Source organism: Melanostigma gelatinosum, assembly GCF_949748355.1.
Source record: "Melanostigma gelatinosum genome assembly, chromosome: 11".
Classification (NCBI taxonomy): domain Eukaryota; kingdom Metazoa; phylum Chordata; class Actinopteri; order Perciformes; family Zoarcidae; genus Melanostigma; species Melanostigma gelatinosum.
Window position 1 is genome coordinate 7,546,764 of NC_136644.1, and position 21,597 is coordinate 7,568,360.

Consider the following 21,597-nt stretch of genomic DNA (forward strand, 5'->3'; position numbering starts at 1 on the left):
CAAATTGTTTTTGATCATAAAAATAGTCCCGATAAGACCAGAGAATGCATCTCATTCATTGTAGGAACATGGCTCGGGATGATTTGTGCAGGATATAACTACTGTTTTAAATTGGAGGGGGGAAAAATGCATTAAAAACATAATTTCAGGATAATATATATTAAGGATTATAATTATTGATATACTATTGCTTAAGCGTCACTAATGTTGCAGCTTCTAACTTATTTATGTACTACCGGGGGGGCTTAATTCAGGACAGATGTGTCATAATGCATGATTTGATTATATTTTGCATTCATAATCTGCAAAAAAATGTAGTGAATTCAAATGTACAATATTTGCCTCCAAAAAGTGTGTAACCGTAAGAACATAATATGGAACATATAACGTACAAGTACCTCAACATTGTACTTAAGTACAGTTGCTGTTGTGACACTTGCCACTTTAGTTGAGTACCCGAATCAGATTAGTCCTGGATTAGCGGTTCAGCATTTTGCCCAAAAAATACAATCTGTACTCAAGGTGTGAAGTGCGAAACACCCAGCGGCCTGTAGGTGGCAGAAGAGAGCTGCCTTTGCGAGAAAACGTCACTACGTCGACTGCCGTGAAAACGTCATGACGTCGGACGCACATTCGGAAAAGAAGCGCGACATGAAAACTCCTGAAACGACCAGAGACTGCGTTTGTCTGCTTCGTTTATGAAACGGGGAGTGTTTCTATCGGGATGTCGCTGCTGAAGCCGTTCAGTAGGCTGCCTGGTTTGAACTCCGCGAACATCTTGGTGAGTTTGTGGTTCGTTAAACTAAGCAGGTTTAGCTGCTCAGGGTGAGCTAAGAGGAGAGAGGCTAGAAGTGTTTATAAAGTGAGGCAACGTTAGGCTAGCGCAGCCATCACAGTGGACTTGAACCCAGTCAATGTTCATGTGGTCTGTTCTGGAGAGATACTCTGATATAAAGCTCTACTTTGATCTAAACAAAGCACATGTAATACCTCGCCAAGTGACGTTGTATCCTGCCTGTGACGTGATGACGTCCTCATGTTTACAACCCTTCAGTTCACAGTGGTGCAAAGTAGATTCACTCAAGAGTTCCACTAAAGTGCACTTCTGAGATACTCTCCTTGAGCGTTCCCGTTTTCTGCTTCTTTATACTTCTACTCCACGAATGTAACGTTACACTTTTACTCCACTGTTGCATTACAATGTTAGCTGTTAATTTGCAGATTTAGACTATTCATACAAAAAATAAAACAACTCATAAATTGTGATGTGATGTATTGTAACTATATATATCATATACTGCGAAATTCTGCATAATGAGTACTTCTACCTTTGGTACTTTTCTTTAATGCAGTACTTTAACTTGTAATGTATTTTAACATCGTAGTATTGCTACTTTTACTTGAGTATAAAATCATAGTCCTTCCAAGATTATCACAGATTAAAACAATTAAGATATATATTTTTTGCTACATACAAGTACACAATTTACTCATTTTAACCTTTTTTTATGGAATAATGGATAGTTTAACTCTTCAGGAGTAATACAGAATTTAAATTAAACTATGTACATAATAAGCCATGTATTTAGACTGCATCTTTAGACTCTTTCTTTATACTTCCTTTATTTGTGTGTGTGTGTGTGTGTGTGTGTGTGTGTGTGTGTGTGTGTTATAGTGCACAGAGTTATAGTCCAGTTATGTGCTGACTAGGAGTGTTTTTCTTCCAGCTGGTGGAGAGCGAGGAGCAGTTTCAGCAGAGTTTAGCCGACGCTCTGGTGGAGGAGACCACATTCACCGTCAACGTGTGAGTACTGATATGTCCTTTATAAACTGCTGAGGTCGGCCGGTACGTTACAGGATATGGTCATTCGGCACACAACTGGAAACATCATCTGCTATTCTCAGGAACTAGTACCGTTTCCTGCATCGTGCCATTTTGACAGCGCAAAAGTAGTTTCAACCCTCGTACAACCGCCTTAAGCTGCAGACCTCTTCCCCATCTGTCCCATGTGACACGACCACAGAATTACCACCTCTGTTTGCTACATATCAGTGACCACACTCTGCTTTTATTGTACCCATCCATCAGGAGACTGGCCAAGAGTCTGCCTCTGCCCATGGAGAATGAGGAGAGCCGTCCCAGGATAGACCTCGTGGTGTTCATCATCAACCTGACCTCAGAGCTCAGGTATCTTTCAAATCCTTATTCTTTATTTTAAGTCTCCTCACCTGGACGCACGAGTCAAATATATCCTCTTTATTGTCGTTTTTTAGTTTGCCTACTTGTATGTTGAGTCTCTCAGTCACAGCTGTATTTCCTCTTCAATCACACATTTAAGTGTCACACTTACCCCGTCTGTTATTTAAGATATAGAGGAATTTTAACTCGATAACTCTAGATATTAAAAGGTGCTAAATATGCAATTCGGAGCATATTTAGTGCCTCGTCACGGCTCTCAAACTAAAATCACACATAGACACAGAGGGAAAGTGACTTCATTCTCTGCTCAGTTGGACATTACTCCACTTCATCTTTACATAGCAAATATATATTTACTGCTATATTAATGCTCTGAATACCGTATAGAGAACCTTTAAAATATATGATGTAACAGTTTATCGTGTGACCTTCTTGTTTTTCACAGTCTCCAGTCGGCAGAAGCTTCCCTGAAGTCTTTGGACCCTGGATATTTCCTCGGGAAAGTCTGCTTCATGGTCACCAATGGTATGGCGACTTATTTATTTATTTATTTTAGTAATAACAGGCCTCATCCCTCCCTATGTAGTTAACATGAACACATCTGTCTGTTGTAGCTCGCAGCGCTGCGGCCCCTGTCGAGCACCTGGACGTCGCCAGAAAGCTGGCAGCGTCGCTGCACTGCCCCCTGCTGTTTGCAGAAGATCAGGTTTGTATCAACGCTAGTGAGGATAGTTTGAACCTAAGACATCATTTCAGAGACGTATCTGCGTTTAGCATGTGCAGCATGAGACACAGATTTTTCTATCGATCGCCAAAGTGGAAACAGGTTATCTGCAGGTCTTGAAGTATTTTTTTTTAAAGTCCTTGAATGTAGTTTCTACAACAGAAAGGGGCCGTAGAAGGTGATGTTGGGTATTAGGGCTGCGACTAAGCATTATTTTCATTATTGATTTATGTTCTTGATTAATTGTTTTGTCTATAAAATGTCAGAAAATAGTGAGAAATGTGAACATTTTCTAGAATACCTTGTTTTGTCCGAGCACCAGTCTACAACCCAGTGATATTTAGTTTACCGTCCTATACAAGAACGAAAAGAAGCGGAAGCTCTTACCAGCACAAAACAACATGTAAACGATTATTTGGTTGTAGAAATTGTCAAGTAATTTACTGTGAAATTACATGTTTGAACATGAAACCGGCCACAAGGTATTAAATTGTGTTCTACGTGGCTTTAAAAAGGTCTCAAATTGAACTTCCCGCATGAACCCTGGGGAAGCCGTTTGTTGTTCTCCGTCCATAGCGTGATGTTCTTCCCCTCCAGACACCAGACGGCGTGACCAACGCCACAGAGAGGCTGCTGACCATCCTGAAGGTGGCAGCCGGCCTTGTTCCCATGGCTACCGCGCTCTACCTGTCCAACCTGACCCGCAGCACCGTGCCCCCGGACATCGAGCAGCCGAACTTCAATTAACTTTCTCTGGAGGCACGTCTCGTCTCGTGTGTGTGTATATATTCATTTGTAGTAGTGGACTCTTCCAAATGATATTTCCTTTTTTTTTTAATGTCATCATTACATGTTTGTGCTTTGGATGTTTAGCTGCAGAGGTTTCTGTCCTGTGTTCACCCGACAATGACCCGTCCACATGGCGGCATCGTTGAGGTTATCACTGACACCTGTGCTTTTCCTGCTATAGCGAGTCCAAAGGCCTCCCTGCAGCAAAAGATCACACAACTAAGCTCTGTTTGGTTTTTGACAGCTGGATGGAGTGGCTTACAGCTGCGTTCAATGTCTATTTCTTTAACAGCCACACAGATGATTTTAATTGTGTTTGGCTGATTATATCTCTGAACTGCATGTGTTTACACTCTGCTTGATTGAAACGATGTTTCAATGGTAGCTCCTCTAACTTTAAACCTAAACAGACGTGTAATCAGCCAGATTTATAATAAAAAAACACCCGTGTGGGAGTGCAGGGCCTTTAGATTATACTGTGCCGTGACACCGACTAACGTGAGACTGCTTGTTGTATATCAGGGCCAATAAGAACCTGATGCTGCACAGCTTCATTCCAAACCGCAGAATATCTCCGTAATGCACAATGTATATAATTAGAACAATGTGCTTTTTATGTATATAATGATGCTTTTGACAGAGTGTCAACACAGTGAAATTACAGATTAAATGTTCGTGTTTATCACAGATTGGACTTGAGTCTTCTGTCCTGTTCAATACCAGTAAAATGTGTGATCTCTGTTGGATCAACATCTGGGTCAGGCCTCAGAGAGGGGGGGGGCAGCGGTGCGAGAGTCGTCAATTTGGCAACGCTGGACCGGTCAACTTCAACGTTACTGTGCAAGGCAGCAGTAGTAGACCAGAAGCCATTACACTCCTGTGACCAATCCTGCTTTAGACAGAGGTTAGCATAGCTCCCACGTCATTAGCATACAGCCATAAATGTAGGTGAACAGAAATAAATATATGATATGTATTTATTTATGTCCTGTTTGATTATCAACTTTTATTTATTTACCGATGCATTCATTTATTTATTTCCATATTTATTTCAGCATTTAATTCTTCTTTTATTCATTTATTTCTGTATTCAAACATTTATTTAAGCATTTATTTATTTATACTTAAGTCATTCACATCTAACTGACTAAAGATAATTCTGTGCACAAAATGAATATTTGAAGTGTCACAAAAAGTATTTTCTCAATAATTCCAGACGATGACCTCAACGCATACATATCAGTCATTGTCTGAACTTATTGAGAAAATACTTTTTATTACACTTCAAATATTCATTTATTAGATATTTTCTCGATTCAAATGTATGACATTTACTTTGAAATATCTCCTAATTAGGACAGTAAAAATGTCAAATTTTCAGTATGGGTGGAGTCATTGATGTCATCAACACATATATATCAGTTGATAAAAATCACATGAACTGTGAACACCGTGGCAGTAAAAACCATGGTCAAAGAAAAACCACTGCGTGAAAGGTAAGCCCCGCCTCTTCTTAAAGATGATTGGTCCAGACACTAACTCCACATGACATTTTATCCAATAGCATCTTTAGCTAGCATCGCGTGAGCGTTCAACACCCGGAAATACTGGTGTTGAGCTCGAAAAAGGCTGAAACCGTGTTAAAGTTCCAAGTTTAAAGATATTTACCCACTCGTATAGGTTTTATTGCAATCATTTCTTCAGCAGAGGTGTTCTCCAACATGTTGCAGGCTTTGAAGGGTGTCAGACACCTGCATTCCAGTGCGTTGAAACAAACAGGTAACCAATATGTCTGTCGGCATGGAGAAACTTAGGAGTGTTTGTTAGCTAACAGACGTTTTTAAAACCATGACTGTTACTGACAATAGGAAATGCTGTTTATGATTTTAATAATGTTTGTGTATGAGCTGCAGACTGAGGCAACTTCACCACGGTCCAGTACAAGGTTACAACAAGGTTCATTTAATGTCCTAGTTCAACATGGTTGGGCAATGAAATGCAGTTTGTAATCCCAAAACACACACACAAAAACAAAGCAAACCTAAATTATATTTTGAGGATGAGTTGATGAGTCTCCCAGCCAGAAGAAAGAAGCTGCTCAGTCGTTGCCTTTTAATATCCCTTGGGCTCTTTGCAGGAACCTCTTGTCACCAATTTCAGGGGTTTTCGGTAGATTGGTGCCCGTTATTTTCTGGGCGGTTCTAATCTCTCTCTGTAGAGCCCTCCTGTCCCGGGCCGTGCTCGGACCATGTCAGGTTGTGATGTTTTCAGTCAGGATGCTTTCTATTGCTCCACTGTAGAAGTTAACAAGAACTGTGCTTGGCAATTTTGCCGTGTTGGGTGTCCTGAAGAAAAATGTTTATTAATGCTCTTTATTGAACACAATAATGATAACACGCAGTGAGCACAATTAAAGGGAAGAGATGGAGAAATACAAGTAAATGTGGACAAGGAAGTTATGATTTCATAGATTTCTTCTCATGGTGATCCGTATGTATCTTACTTAAAAAGGCAGTTAAACTGGGTTAGATATTAATGTAGGTAGCAGGCTACTTTGCTTGCGGAATAGTCAGATGTACTAAAAGGAAGAAGAAAGACTTTGCATTTTTGTTGTGCTGTTTTGCAGAAAATGAATCAACAATCCTGATATTCAATGATGAATGAATTTAGTGATCTCTGAAGCAAAAGTGCAAAACATCCGGTGGTTCCAGCTTCTCAAGAGAAGACTCTCCGCTTCATTTCCCTGTCTTATACTGTTGGAAATTGAATATCTTTCTGTTTGGACTGTCTGTTGAACATAGAAAGAGGTTTCAGCTGGTCATAGGCATAACTAAACGAGAGTGTTTTATCTCCAGTTTCAGAGCTCTCTATACCAGTACCATGGGGAGAGATCAGAGGGAAAGTCTGGGGTCCTGATCACGGTCGTCCTGTGCTGTGCCTGCATGGCTGGGCTGACAACTGTGGCACGTTCAACACTCTCATTCCCCTTCTACCCAAAGGTAATTGTTGTTCATGTAAAATGTACTCTCAAAAAAAAAAAATATTGAACCTTATTATTATTATAATATTGATGGAAGGTTCAGAGCGAGAGTGCATCTTTAAAATCTTCATTAATAATCATCTCTAACTTGCTCTATTTTCCGCAATGTTCACTCTTCATGTATCATTTTAGGTCAAGGTGAAGAAAAGTGTGTGCTCCATCATACACTGTAGCTATGGAAGCATACAGACTCACACATTTGGCCCCGTAAGCCTGAAAGTGACAGCAGTGCCCAGGAGCTGCCGGGGCCACAGCGTTTATTTAAAAAGAAAATACGTCTGTTTTAAAGTCACTCCTGTTATTTACGTTTTTCGACAGAGAAGCAAAGAAGCCCTCCGGTTTGACTAACTTTCCTCTTGACAAAACACTCTCTGGATAATTGAGCTTTGTTTCTTTTCTTTTCTAATTGTATGCCCTTATTTGCTTCAGAAAATGTTGAGTTTTGTTTTTAGTTTAGTATTGGTAATTGTTTGCTTAAAGAGATATGCAACAGTCGCTCAGTTCTCCTCTCTGTCCGTCCTCTCAGAGTGCAGGTACGTGGCGGTGGATCTGGCGGGTCACGGCTTGTCGTCGCATCGTCCTCCCGGAGTCTTCTACTCTTTTCCTGAGTACGTAATGGACGTGCACAGAGTCGTTGAAGGTGAGGAGTTCACGAAATTGCACAACACATTTACCCACAAACAAGTGTGGTCTGGGGCTGGGTGGTGATTTATTGTTAGTGCACGTTCACTGTCAATGGAAACATGTCTCTATGTGTGAGGTGTGAACTGTCACACCTCAGAAACGGGAGCAATTTTACACAAAGACCGCCTCAACTGTCGTAAGCCAGGTAACAAGATCTTCCTTTCAGAGAGGGCAGCTGCCAACTGGAGAGGGTACTTTAAGGCAGAGCCTTAGGGTCGTCACAGAACCAAAATGAAGGATTCTGAGCAGATTTGAATTATAAACGTTTTTTTTGGTCCTTCTTTTACAAGTTTGAAGAGTTTTGTTTACAGTTTTTTTTAGTTTTTTTTTATAGCAGATGACAAAAATGACAACCAATACACCTTCACCCCCCTCTGAGGAAGGGTTATTATTGTGATATATTCTAATACTACCACCCAGCTCTAGTGCATCTGTATTGCAGTGAAACCACAGCAGTGTCACTGTCTCTCAACTGTAAACAGTCCGAGTATTCTGTGGTGAGATACTGAACCTGGTTGATGATCTGTGAAATGACTCCCACAGCTCTGCACTGGAGCCACTTCTCCATCATAGGCCACAGTATGGGTGAGTGCATCGCAACAGCAGAATGGGAGCATTTAAAATGTTAATGTTATGTTATATTTACAGTATAAAAAGTCTATCTTTTTTATTTCAGGTGGTAACGTTGCTGGAATGGTAAGTGACAGTGTCTTGGCATGCTACTATTTTCACAGTACACATATATACTGACTCTGTAGAGAGTATTTTGCTGTACCGTGTGGTATTTGGTCCCTGTTATGTCCACAGTTCAGTGCACTGTATCCTGAGATGGTGGATTCTGTCGTACTGCTGGACTCTTATGGATTCTTACCTACAGATCAGGTACTTTCAGTTATTAGACTTCGGTTTCCTCAAAGCTGTAATTTGTTGTTTCGTTGAGAGTGAGGGAAAATACAATGTACTTTGAAGTTGTGTTGCAAAATATCCTATTTATATTTCCACCAGGTTTCACAACGGCCCGCCCACATGTTGAGAATCCATTGTTAGTCTTTTACTGTAGAAGTAATATTTTTATTTTATTTCACATTTAACACCAAACAATCTGTTCAGCTACCAGTCACAACAAACCTGAAGCTGAGCACGGACAGATTTAATAGAAGTGGACATTTCTTTTTGTTATTTGAACAGGGTGAATCCACAAAGAATATTAACGTTGTAGATAATATGGAGAGATTTAATGTACCAGGCTTTAGCAGATTGCCACTTTCCACCCGTAGAATAGTAAAATAGTGAGCAAGGAAGTTTGCTGTGTGAGTATCCAATGCTTCGTTTGAAAATGTGTAGATGCTTTTAGTTCTGATGGGAGATTATTCCATTGTTTTATGGTGATAAAAGAGAAGGATGACTTGCCAAGGGAGGTGTTGTGTTTTGGAATTCTGCACTCCCCCCTTTTAGTGATTAATCGATCTATGCATTTTATACCGCGTATCCAGGATGCATTCTCTTAATTGATTATGCCATCGTTAATTATTGTTCTATACGGCAAAGAATTACAGAAAATGATCAACAATTCTAGGTTATATCATCCACGCCGGCTTTCCATCATGCTTTGCCTCGTATGATCACGAAACGGGTATTAAACATCTTATCAAAAAAGCTCTGTAAAAAGTCTTAAATGGAACTGGCACCACTCCACTAAACATGCGGAGGAGAAGGAACGATGAGTTGTTCAGAGTTCAAATGTATTGTTGAATTAAAAACAGCTTTTGTTCATGTAGTTGCCTCACTCCATAATATTTCTCTGTGAAGAGCTGCGCTGTCCCGCATCATTGATGTGTTGTTTTTTTTTCCTTCTTTTTCCTGCAGAAAGAAATGTTTAAAGTGATGAGGCAGGGGATGGATGATATGTTGCAGTTTGAAAAGCAGTCGGAGGAGACGAAGAGAAGAGTTTACACTTATGAAAACGCAGTAGAGAGGTGTTACATCGTTCCTGTTCACGTTGTTTGAAACAGACTGCTGATCATCCAGTCATGTTTGTACAAGTGTTTTCTTAAAGCCTTTGTGATTTTCTTTCAGGCTGTCTGCTGTAAACCCGGCTCTGTCTGAGCGGTCAGTGCACATCCTTTTAGAGCGAGGCCTAGTTCAAGTTGAAGGAGGTACGCCTTCACGTTCCTCCTCTGGAATGTTTGTTATGGGTGCTCATCTTGGAACAAACTTGGTTTACTTTGAATACGTTTTCATTCCCATGCTGATCATAGAATGTATTCATCTCTTGCAGGTATGGCGTTTACCCGAGACTTTCGTATTAATCTGGTAGGTTTTTGCTGAACTGCACCACTGCTCTTTATTCTTTTATATCTCTCCCACGGGTGTCGTATTCATGTGCAGCATTGTGTTGTTTTGTCCTTTTTGTTTTCAGAAAAATATAGTGCGCATCAGTTTGGAGCAAAGTTTGGCGTTGCAGTCTGAAATAAAAGCCCAGATTCTAGTTGTTCTGTAAGTAATTCCTCCACCCCAGATTCTTTATTACATGTGCTAATGTCAGTGCAGTACTAGGAAACATACATGCTATCTTTGTCTTCTCTTTCTTCTTTGTCTTTCCAGAGCAGAGGACGGCTTTGACAAATTATTTGTTGGACAGGATAACAAAGAATCCATAGCAGCAATTGTGCAGGGCTACAGGGACAGAAAAGTGAGTGTATTTTTACAGCGTGTTTGTGTAAAGTAAGGTACACTCGCATCGTCGTGTTTATTTTGAGCCGTTAAGCCTGTGTGTGTAATTGTGCTTACAGACAGACGGATGCAAAAGTCGCTGCGTAGTTCGAGCTCAATATCTCAGAGCCAGCAAAAATCTTTGTAGCTGGGAATAGGGTTGGGTACCGAAACTCGGTGCCAATATGGCACCGGTTCCTATACGTCCGGTATCTACCGGACCGAAATGCAACGCAGATTTCGGTGCTTCCTTTCGGTGCCTGAGCCGATTGAAATACTTTTTTGACACTACTCTGATGACTCCGTCCTGGCAGCAGGACTCGGTCCTCCGCTCCTCACTCATAGTATTATTACAACGGGGTACTTAGCGCTGTCACTCATAAGCACAACAACACAGGCACGCGAAAGCTTCTTTTTCTTCTCCTTTGAGGTGTACTGGCCGTTGGCAAACGACGAATTGGTGCATTACCGCCACCAACTGGTAAAATAAAATAAGTCGTGAGACGTGTCTTATTTTTCCAGAGATGGAAAATATGCTCATATTTCGAGAGACAGCGAGATCCTTCTTGTGGCACTGGCACCTCTGCGTCACTCAGCGTCAGTCTGTGGCACGCAGCGTCACACAGCGTCCCTCTCTGTCTCTCAGCGTCCGTCTCTGTCACTCAGCGTCCCTCTCTGTCACTCAGCGTCCCTCTCTGTCAGTTCAGCGGAAAGATTCAGCTGTGGCACGCGAGCATAGTTCGGCAATTGTCAAGAAGCTGAGGGGGCGGAGCCACATTTCCTGAGACATTTCCTGAGAACACCCGTTGTTGTTACGACAGATCAGCTTCCATAAATCATTTTTATGATTTTAGTTGAGTCACAGGAGCCCCCTGTTCTCTGTATGCATCCTTAGAGTAAGTACGTTGTACTTTTTTGTTTCTCATTCATTTTATTTCAGTATGATTTAGCTGGTTTTGCAACAAAATGGAACATAATACACTTTCTAAATTATTACTTTTATAGTCACTTACAACAATCGGCTACAATAATGAAAATAAATCATCCGTTTTAGAATCATTTAAAAGTATATATTAAAATTAAGACATAAAATGTCCAATCCAAAAATACATGTTTGAAAATATCTTCACTCTTCCTCTGCTTATATGTATATGTATGTCAGTAAGACATATGTTAACTGTTAACAGTTTACAGCATACTTAAATAAATATAAATAAATACAAAACACACGCACACTTTGTACACACACTGCAGCAATTCTTTTGCAGGAATATGAGCATATTTTCCCCCTCTGGCAAAATACAACACGTCTCATGCCTTATTTTATTTTACCAGTTGGTGGCGGTAATGCGCCAATTCGTTTGCCAACCGCCAGTACACCAAAAGGGAGGAGAAGAAGAAGCTTTCCCGTGCCTGTGTTGTTGTGCTCATGAGCGACAGCGCTACGTACCCCGTTGTAATAATACTATGAGTGAGGAGCGGAGGACCCAGTCCTGCTGCCAGGACGGAGTCATCAGGGTAGTGTAAAAAAAGTATTTCAATCTGCACAGGAAGACAGAGGGTTACGCAGAGTAACAGAGCGTGAAGCAGTGTGACGGAGCTTGAAGCAAGGTGACGGAGCGGGACGCTGGGTGACCGAGCGGGACGCAGGGTGACCGAGCGGGACGCAGGGTGACCGAGCGGGACGCAGGGTGACCGAGCGGGACGCAGGGTGACCGAGCGGGACGCAGGGTGACCGAGCGGGACGCAGGGTGACCGAGCGTGACTCAGGGTGACAGATATTTGATGTTGATGGTTAATTTGCAACCAAGTTGTATACATCATGTATTTACTTGTTATTTGTATGTAATAGAAAAGTGAGCATGTGTACTTCATGAAGCAATAAATAATGACAATTGAAAAATATAGAGAGATGTTTGGTTCATTCTTTTCAAACACTAAGCCTAATTTACCTGAGTCATTGATTTAATTGTCACACTTAAATCCTGAATTGACTGGTGAAACAGAAGAAGTTAAAGGCCAAGATGAGAAGATATAATGTTGGTCAAATACTGTGGTCCAAATTCAATTTATTCAGTTGTATTGGCATTGAGATATAGAAAGTTTGACTCTAGAATATTCAAACAATTCTGAATCTCACAAGACAAGAGCAAAAACAAGATGAATGTGTTCTCCTTTCTTCGTTGCTGTCATGTTAACTGTCTTGTGACTGCTAAGATTGATCTCTGGAGCTGTAGGTGGAGGCAGACTGTCAGAAGTCTTACTATTTTGAAAATGTATCACTGATTGTGTTACTATGGTAACTGAAGCAAGGTCTACTGGAGGCTGTTTAATAATAGAGTGCAGTGATGAGATTAACGTGTTATACATTCATAATATCAGCAATTTCCTGCCACGTTTTTAATATTTTGTGATCCTATATTGAACGTAATTTTCTTTTCTTTCTCGGAACTGAATCACGCCGCTCGTAGATGAAAAGCAATACGTGTTTGGGATCGTGTTATAAAACGTGTTAAAGGGAACGATCTACGTGGATAACCTGTGGATACGTATAGTAGGTCGAAGTAATCAGCATACTTTTAGGAGAAAGGAAGTTGATTGACTGACTTGTACGAAGGAAATGGATCAATAAAACACGTATTGCTTCTTCTTCTCCTCCCTTTTGGTGTACTGGCGGTTGGCAAACGAATTGGCGCATTACCGCCACCAACTGGTAAAATAAAATAAGGCATGAGACGTGTTGTATTTTGCCAGAGGGGGAAAATATGCTCATATTCCTGCAAAAGAATTGCTGCAGTGTGTGTACAAAGTGTGCGTGTGTTTTGTATTTATTTATATTTATTTAAGTATGCTGTAAACTGTTAACAGTTAACATATGTCTTACTGACATACATATACATATAAGCAGAGGAAGAGTGAAGATATTTTCAAACATGTATTTTTGGATTGGACATTTTATGTCTTAATTTTAATATATACTTTTAAATGATTCTAAAACGGATGATTTATTTTCATTATTGTAGCCGATTGTTGTAAGTGACTATAAAAGTAATAATTTAGAAAGTGTATTATGTTCCATTTTGTTGCAAAACCAGCTAAATCATACTGAAATAAAATGAATGAGAAACAAAAAAGTACAACGTACTTACTCTAAGGATGCATACAGAGAACAGGGGGCTCCTGTGACTCAACTAAAATCATAAAAATGATTTATGGAAGCTGATCTGTCGTAACAACAACGGGTGTTCTCAGGAAATGTCTCAGGAAATGTGGCTCCGCCCCCTCAGCTTCTTGACAATTGCCGAACTATGCTCGCGTGCCACAGCTGAATCTTTCCGCTGAACTGACAGAGAGGGACGCTGAGTGACAGAGAGGGACGCTGAGTGACAGAGAGGGACGCTGAGAGACAGAGAGGGACGCTGTGTGACGCTGCGTGCCACAGACTGACGCGTGCCACAAGAAGGATCTCGGCCCTGCTGCATATTTCTGCAAAATAATTGCTGAGGTTTGAAGCTGCAGTGTGTGTACAGAGTATGTGTGTGTTTTGTATTTATTTATATTTATTTAAGTATACTGTAAACTATTAACAGTTAACATATTGTTCATAGTTAAAAAGTTTGAAGCTGTAGTTTGAAGCCAAGTGTTTTTGTATTTATTTAAACAGTTAATATACTTTAAACCGTTAATATATTGTTCAATTTGAAGAAAACAAAGTATCGGTTCAGGCACCGTTTAGGCACCGGTATCGTTTTAAAAGTATCGTTTTAGCACCGGTATCGGAAAAAACCCAAACGATACCCATCCCTAGCTGGGAACCTCAACGCTGACCTACATACTGGCACTTGGTCAACAGAGAACAGAACTAACATAGTGGAGCATTTAGCAGCTATAGAGAGAGCTATTTCCTTCAGGAAGCAGTGGAGACTAAAAACAGAGCTAAAAGAGAGAGAATATCGGACTTGGATTGATCATCTGACCAGAAACACGACTCTAAATGAATGCTAATGTTGCTCCATAACTGCTGGATGTGTAAATAACCAACTGTTTGATGACATGTTCCCTATATCAACATAAAAGTTGAATATGTCAACGTTGTGTTCACAACTTGTTTCTGCTGCCCCAAGGTGGCCAGAAGAAAACTGCCGGTTAAACTGTGACACTCAAATCCCTCATCTAATATTCCCCGTCTCTTTTCTTTAGCACACGTTGGTGACCGTACCAGGCGATCATCACATCCACCTGAATGACCCTGAAGTCGTTGCTCCACTTGTGTCTAGCTTCCTGCAGACCAAAGTGTTGACACAGCCAGCCAGACCAGCCAGGGAACAGACCTCGAAGATGTAGCGAACACCAAAACTATATAAACCATGCTGGATTGGGACATACATGTTTTTGTGGCATACTAAATAGTATGGTAACATTGGGATCATCTGATCATTTTGGGCTCTTATATTTATTTTCTGTGTCTTCATTTAGATGTGAGTGGGTACGTTTGTTCAAAGGAGTTGTGCTTTGTCTCGTAGTGCGCTTCATTTGCCGCTTTTATCAATAGTTACGGTTTCTGAACATATGAGACATGCTGGATTTAACTGCCTGCGGGAATAATTAACATAGAAGAGTCTGTTCATTCATGCTTATAAATTATATTCTCTGTGAACACGTTTCTCTTTTTGGAGAACGTCATGTGAGATAACCTCTCTGATTAGCGCAATTTTCCTGCTCTTGTTTCTATTTCCTCGTCTCTCCCCCGTGTGTCACGGTGTGTGTAAACCTCGCTCAGTCAGGAAACATGTCAGAATACTCACATTTGATTGGTTGAGCTTTACAACGCATTGGTCGTTGTCGCCTGCGCCGCTGAACAAGTACCGTAACGGCTGTATAAGATGCGCCGCTTAAAAGTAAAAACTCGCTGCCTAATATGTATGATTCCGAAATATCGATTTTAGGTCCTGGGTCCGGATCCGGACCGCGGTCCGCCAGTTAGAGACCCCTGCTCTAGGGGGTGCGCGAGAGGAAAAATGTAATGGTGGTCTCATGGTGTAATAATTAATATTAAATATAATTTCCACAAAATAAAAACATGAATTTAACAGACTGTCTCATGTTTGTCGTTCTGGTGTTGACGATGATATGTCCCTTGAGGGTTGCCGTAGCGACGGCGCAACCCCCGCCTCTGGCCAAAGGAGAAAACAATAATATAGAGTAGCCGTGGGCTGATACAAGATGTCTAATCTCCCGACTCCAGTTACTACTGTATGATAAGTGCCCTTATACACGAACCCAAGACGCTCGGTTACATGAATTATAAAAATTCCCCTTGTAAGATTTAAATTTAAAATTAAAAACGTACAATTTAATAAATAAATGCAGTTCAGCTCCTGCCGCCAGACTGTCTTTTACGTACACTAGCTAGCCTAGCTTGTGCAGCTAACGTCAGCTAACTTCATTCATTCAGCAACATTCATGTAAATATGCTAAACTGGGATGTAGAAGGGGGTGCGCGGCCTACAAAGTTTGGGAACCGCTGACATAGATACTTCATGTGGTTAATATCTCTCCATTAACTTCACAGAGTTCAAATCATAAGGGATCATATGTGAAGAAAGTGCAGCATTGACGCAGGAACCTTCCTACTTTGTGGACTGAATATATAGTCAAACCATTTTGGATTGAGGCTTTTGGAAGTTGATGGTTTGGTTCAGCAAGTCCCTTTGACTACTGGTTTATGTTTAGCCTACTAGAGGACAGATGTCACACTAAATAAATCAAAACGTGCATCTTCTGGCTGCCTGAATGAATTATCGCAGGTCTAATGCATTTGATAATAGTAAATATCTCCTGATTCAAAATTGGTGAATACAATGAGAGAGATACTGTTTCTAAAAGTCCATTGGTCGTTTGGAAGATGGCTCTTTCATTGGGGAAAATAGCTACACGTGAAAATGTCAACTGAGCAGCAGGCGCTGCCTGAAAAACCGAACCGAGGGGATACAAACAACTGTACCAAGAAGACAAGGAAGTTACTTTGGACCGGGGGCGGGATGTGTTCATGGCTTCCGGTTCATGTGGGGAAATGCGAGCGCTGCTGCAAACTTTACACGGCGCAACTGCAATGGCTGAAGAAGGTAACAAAGTCAGACTATGCATACAGTCATATATGTCACGTGACAACCGTTAACAAGCATAGCTATGCACTTGCTGACTAAAGTTGTGTCTTTAGCATCCAAACATCACCTTTCTTTTTGCTCATATAGGCCTGTAATGATGCTGTTCATTTATGTTTTCACTTATCTGACGGATATTTGTGTATGGGCTGCAGACTTTAGTGTGAGAGGGAGGGACCGGGCCACTACTGATTGTCTGATATACAATAATAATAACAATAGTCGTGTTGATGTTAACAGTTTGAGCTGTTCACTGCTGTAATAGCTGCACTGTGTATTGTGTCCAGTGTGTTCGGATCTCTCCGTCCCGGTCCCATGGGGACACATCAGAGGAAGAGTCTGGGGTCCTGATCACGGTCGTCCCGTGCTGTGCCTGCACGGCTGGGCTGACAACTGTGGTGCATTCAACACCCTCATTCCCCTTCTACCCAAAGGTAAACTATGGCTCGTGGGTAAAGGGTGACCGGTTTTTTTCTTTTGTGCGGTCTGTAATTGTCTAATCATTTTCTTGGACTTTTCCTGGAGAGAGCTTCGCAATTTAATTCGGCCCATCTTTGGGTCAAATGGAGTTATTTGTGCATTATTGCGTACAAACAACAGCTTTTGAGGAGACAGAAAAAGTCCCGAAATATTTAGTTGGACAAAGACCTAACAAAATGGTGGACATAACAATGTCATTTAAACTGATATGAAACTGCTAGCAGCTCAGGTCAGCTGTACATGCACATATACATTTCAACATCAATGGATATTAAAGTTTCCAATGATTTAATTCATGATTCATTTCCTTTAATTAACTCCGAGCTGAAGTGGAGCTGTTGGTTCACAACATAAACTCAACTGAGCTCGCTAAACTCTCAGAACTTTAGCTCTGTAATTCCCTTTAATCAGTAGGCTGCCAAGTTGGTGATCTCTTTCCCGGAAGCTTCCTTGGAATTATAAATTCTAACGTTAAAAAATTGTAATGTTTGGGATTTGGTGTCAATTCCCCTGAGTTTGTTGCGTGAATGTTTCACACATCTCCTCTCTGTGTTTCCTCTCAGAGTGCAGATACGTGGCGCTGGATCTGCCGGGTCACGGTCTGTCATCTCATCGTCCTCCTGGAGATTTCTACTCCTATCCTGCATACGTGGCGGATATACGCAGAGTCGCTGATGGTGTGTGTGAACTCATAATGTTGTGCAATAGTATTGTCCCAAACGTCAGTATAAGTTGAATGCATAAAAGTAAACCCCAGGACTTATGGGAACTAAAAAAAACGACCTCTGTGTTCTGTGACGAGATACCGAACCTGGTTGATGATCTGTGAAATTAACTCCCGTAGCTCTGCAGCTGAGGAAATTCTCCATCATAAGCCACAGTATGGGTGAGTGCAGCGTAATGGCATAATTTATCTTAATCTGTGTTGCTGTGCTCCAAAATCATAGAACGTGCAGCTTCTTTTTATTCACAGGTGCTGAAATCGCTGCATTGGTGAGCGTCATTGTCTTATTTATTTCCTCACTAAATATACAGAGACTGTTTTGCTGTGGGGGTTTTTTTTTTGCACGTGGTGTCATCATATGGTTCAAATTGTGTCTTCCACAGTTCAGTGCGCTGTACCCCGAGATGGTGGACGCTCTCGTGCTTCTGGACTCTTACGCATTCCTCCCTACAGATTCAGTACGGATCATTCTGACTCCCCGGGTTACACTCTCTGTGAAGCTTTAGTGGTTTGTGTGGTTAAATGCACGACCGGGACGACCTGATCAGATACCAAGCAAAAGAATTCCCCATTGTTAAAAGGAAAGACATTTTGAGGGGGATATAGTGAATCCTATATTTCAGTAATTTCAGTAATTGGTTCACAACATAAACTCAACTGAGCTCGCTAAACTCTCAGAACTTTAGCTGGCAAACCTGAGCCAGCCCTGACTATAACCGTCGTCAAAGGGGAAAGCCTGAAGCCTACTCCTAAATGTGGTGAGTGTGTCTGCCTCCGAGACTGAAACTGGGAGCTGGTTTAACAGGAGAGGAGCTTGTTTGCTGAATTCTCTGGCTCCCAGAATTTACTTCTTTATTTATTTTGTTGGCTGTCAATAGTTCATTTAAGTTTTGTCTCTAAAGAGTCCCAAAATCAAGCCATTTGATGCCCACCATTTGTGTTTTATTGATTGCAGAATGAAAAACTCCCTCCAGGTCGTTTTTCATTGTGCTTCAGTTATCTTTATTTCCATCCTTACTTTTTATTCATATACCCTTATGTCGTATCATATAAAAAAAAAAGAGCATCGTTGTACTTCCCACTCGATTATTGAATTGGGCTTCAATTATCTTCATTTTCAACCATTACTATCTGTCCGGTCATATACAAAAGGGGCTCTGCTGTACTTTCCACTCCTTTCAGTAGCTCCTGTCTCTTTAATTGCAGAAAGAACTTTCCAAAGTGATGAGGAAGGGGATGGATGAGATCCTTCAGTTTGAAAACAAGACAGGCGACAAGAAAAGAGTTTACACTTATGAGAAGGCAGTTGAGAGGTATAATTTACAAACATTTATTTCATATTTCTGAGGACGTTGTCTCTACAGTCAGCTGATGGCTAAAGTGTTTTTGTTTCTTTCAGGCTGTCGGCTGCGAACCCGACTCTGACTAAACAGTCGGCGCACATCCTGTTAGAGCGAGGGCTAGTTCAAGTTGAAGGAGGTGCGTCTTTTATCTACTCTCGGAGAGGAATAATCTCACTTTGCTTTTCGGCTGAATGTGTTTCTCTTCTGCAGGATTTGCGTTCTCCAGAGACCTGCGAGTTAATTTCGTGAGTCACCTCTCAGACCCTCCCCCACATTCACCACCTCCTCTCTGTTAACTTGTGTCTTTACACCAGCGGTTTAGCATTCAACTTTGCACAGTTCATGTGTTTTTTGATTCTATGTTTTCAGAAAAACATATGGCGCATCAGTTCGGAGCAGAGTCTGGAGATGCAGTCGAGGGTTCAAGCCTCTGTTCTGCTTGTTCTGTAAGAGATTGATCACCACTCTGAAATGGATCATTGCGTTATGTTATGAATAGCAGGCAGAGACGTTTATCACAGCTGACTGACATACAGTAGCTTATGTCTTGAGCGGAAACAGATGTGAAAATCATTACCTGTCACTGACGTGTTTTTATTTTATTTTTTAAATGTATGCAAGTCTCAAATTGTATGTTTAAAATATCTTTCTCCAGAGCAGAACAAGGCATCAATAGAATATTTTCCCAACCAACTCAAAGGAAATTCATCTCAACACGTCTCCATGGCCTACAGGACCAAAACGTGAGTTCACAACTTGGGACAGAATAACAAAAATTTGAAGTGGGTTTTTTTTTTTGGTGGTTCTGTATGTCTCCACTTAAAATCCCTCTCTGTTTCAGTACACGGTGGTGACGGTACCAGGTGATCACCACGTTCATCTGAATGAGCCTGAAGTCGTCGCTCCGATTGTGTCCGACTTCCTGCGGAACAAAGTGTTGTCCCAGTCAAACTACGGACGGCACAAGTTATAAGCTGCAAACATAGTCACACTGGCACATTTAAGTTAAATTGCACTGTATAGATGCTGAGGGGGTCAGTCGTAAGTGTACTTTTGTCTCACAACTTTGTTGACAAACCAGAACGGGGGGGGGGGGGGTGCGACAGACACACTTCTGCACGTACATAGCACCTTCAGCCTTCACTGTAAGGCTATCAATGAGCTGTCACCTCATTCCAAGATGCACTAAGAAGTCAAAAAAAAAGTCACTGCTGAAATGTTCACCCCTGAATGTTTTATTTTTCCCCAAGGGTTTCAAAAATGTACATTTAAATAATAAAAACATTTAAAGAAAATATGAAGTCTGTGGGTCATGATTGAATTCTCCCAGGAAGCGAGTCAACAAGCAATGCTGCCCTTTTTCTTTTTCAAGTTCTTAATGATCACAAATTGTGGATTCACAGTGGATTAAATAGCAGACTATTTCTTATCCATGTACAGCAGTTTAGGACAGAGACAGGCTAGCTGTTTGCCCGTTTCCACTCTTTATGCTAAGCTAACTGGCTGTAGCTTCATATTTGCGGCACCAGCTGAGGAGTGGTGTCATTTTTCTCGTCTAACTCTTGCAAGAAAACAAGTTGTATTTCCCAATTTCCATTTCGTTAACTTTTCTATTCAATGTGACACACTTCCAAAGGTGTGGCATACCGCCAAGATAAGTCACATAAACAACCTCAGCCCTGAATCACTTCTGAGAAACACCCTCCAGTTAATTCTCACGTAACAGTTTCCAGGTTCTTTGTGTGACTCTTCAATCTGGCTTCAGGCTGGATCACATCACTGGCTGTAAATTGCTTTGAACATTGCACCGACCACACCCCAGTGTGAACTCTCAGAGGCCTTTGATACAGTTAATCCCTATTTACTTCTGTCCAGATGATCTCATATTGGATTAGATTATTTTGTTGATGGTTTCATTATAGATAGTTTGTAAAAGTTGCTCTGGCCACCAAGTGTATAGGTTCCATGACATTATACTGTCAGCGATTGAAGATTCATTATTACCTCCACCAGGAAGACCATTCGACTGGTCGAGTGAGTGAGTGTGCATCTCTGTGTCTGTCCACGGCTAATTTCACATTCTGCTGCAGCAAGCTGCATAATATTTTGGGTGGCCAGTTATGGCTGCACGCTCAAGAACGTCTCATAGTTGAAGTGACTCATATTTTCTCAAAACACATTTTATTTCCGGTTTTATACTGACAGCTGACTCCTCACTCCCTACTATAAACCGGCCCCGGTATATAGGCCGCTAGTCATAATACAGCTGAGTGCATCGGCGATCCCCGGCCGCTACTCTGCACCCACAGTGAGCGGTTTAACAGTTTGCGGTGTGTTTGGCTAACTGCTAACGGTAGTACCAGTACAGACACTTGGTTCTTCTCGGCTGCTGCTCTGAGGCTCACATTTATTGTTTTGGACGGTGTGTTTAGCTAACAGCGAATGGAACTACCAGTGCACACACACTGCTGCACCTCATTGTCACTCAGCCACTGCTAAGAGGACAGCTTGGTGAGTTTAATTCAGTTTTGAGCAAGATTGCATGGCGTTTCTTATGCAACAACTTCAAGTCGATTGCCTGCATACGTCACAGCTTGTTTTTGAGTTTGAATGAAGTGTGTTTTTTACGACGTGTCTCTTGACGGGGAGTTAGCCAGTTGTGGATTGTAGTTGTGGATTCAATCACGCAGTACAACAGCTTTGTGCAGACACACCTTGTGGAGATCGGCACTCAACT

The 21,597-nt window shown here is 41.3% G+C and overlaps 2 protein-coding genes across 2 annotated transcripts; both read left to right on the forward strand.

Annotated features, from left to right (window-relative positions):
• The first annotated feature begins 645 nt into the window (after positions 1-645).
• On the forward strand, positions 646-4,448 carry pane1 (proliferation associated nuclear element). Its single transcript, XM_079278778.1, has 6 exons — positions 646-781; positions 1,728-1,804; positions 2,090-2,188; positions 2,646-2,725; positions 2,815-2,906; positions 3,522-4,448. The coding sequence occupies exons 1-6, from the start codon at positions 725-727 to the stop codon at positions 3,669-3,671; spliced, it is 555 nt and encodes a 184-aa protein (XP_079134904.1). The 5' UTR covers positions 646-724; the 3' UTR covers positions 3,672-4,448.
• An 878-nt stretch (positions 4,449-5,326) lies between these two features.
• On the forward strand, positions 5,327-20,076 carry serhl (serine hydrolase like). Its single transcript, XM_079278610.1, has 23 exons — positions 5,327-5,492; positions 6,569-6,712; positions 7,280-7,393; positions 7,981-8,022; positions 8,114-8,133; positions 8,245-8,319; positions 9,304-9,413; positions 9,514-9,593; positions 9,716-9,750; positions 9,857-9,933; positions 10,042-10,129; positions 14,350-14,489; positions 16,135-16,274; positions 16,601-16,747; positions 17,357-17,470; positions 17,638-17,679; positions 17,767-17,975; positions 18,724-18,830; positions 18,917-18,996; positions 19,071-19,105; positions 19,230-19,306; positions 19,516-19,603; positions 19,702-20,076. The coding sequence occupies exons 1-23, from the start codon at positions 5,435-5,437 to the stop codon at positions 19,831-19,833; spliced, it is 2,154 nt and encodes a 717-aa protein (XP_079134736.1). The 5' UTR covers positions 5,327-5,434; the 3' UTR covers positions 19,834-20,076.
• Positions 20,077-21,597: the final 1,521 nt, after the last annotated feature.

What these genes read in the sequence shown, in the direction of transcription:
- pane1 (XM_079278778.1), top strand. Translation starts at nt 725, where the DNA reads ATGTCGCTGCTGAAGCCGTTCAGTAGGCTGCCTGGTTTGAACTCCGCG. An exon ending in ACCACATTCACCGTCAACGT is followed by an intron (nt 1,805 to 2,089) that starts GTGAGTACTGAT and finishes CCCATCCATCAG; the next exon opens with GAGACTGGCCAAGAGTCTGC. An exon ending in AACCTGACCTCAGAGCTCAG is followed by an intron (nt 2,189 to 2,645) that starts GTATCTTTCAAA and finishes TGTTTTTCACAG; the next exon opens with TCTCCAGTCGGCAGAAGCTT.
- serhl (XM_079278610.1), top strand. Translation starts at nt 5,435, where the DNA reads ATGTTGCAGGCTTTGAAGGGTGTCAGACACCTGCATTCCAGTGCGTTG. An exon ending in GTGGTAACGTTGCTGGAATG is followed by an intron (nt 8,134 to 8,244) that starts GTAAGTGACAGT and finishes TTATGTCCACAG; the next exon opens with TTCAGTGCACTGTATCCTGA. An exon ending in GCTAGTTCAAGTTGAAGGAG is followed by an intron (nt 18,997 to 19,070) that starts GTGCGTCTTTTA and finishes TCTCTTCTGCAG; the next exon opens with GATTTGCGTTCTCCAGAGAC.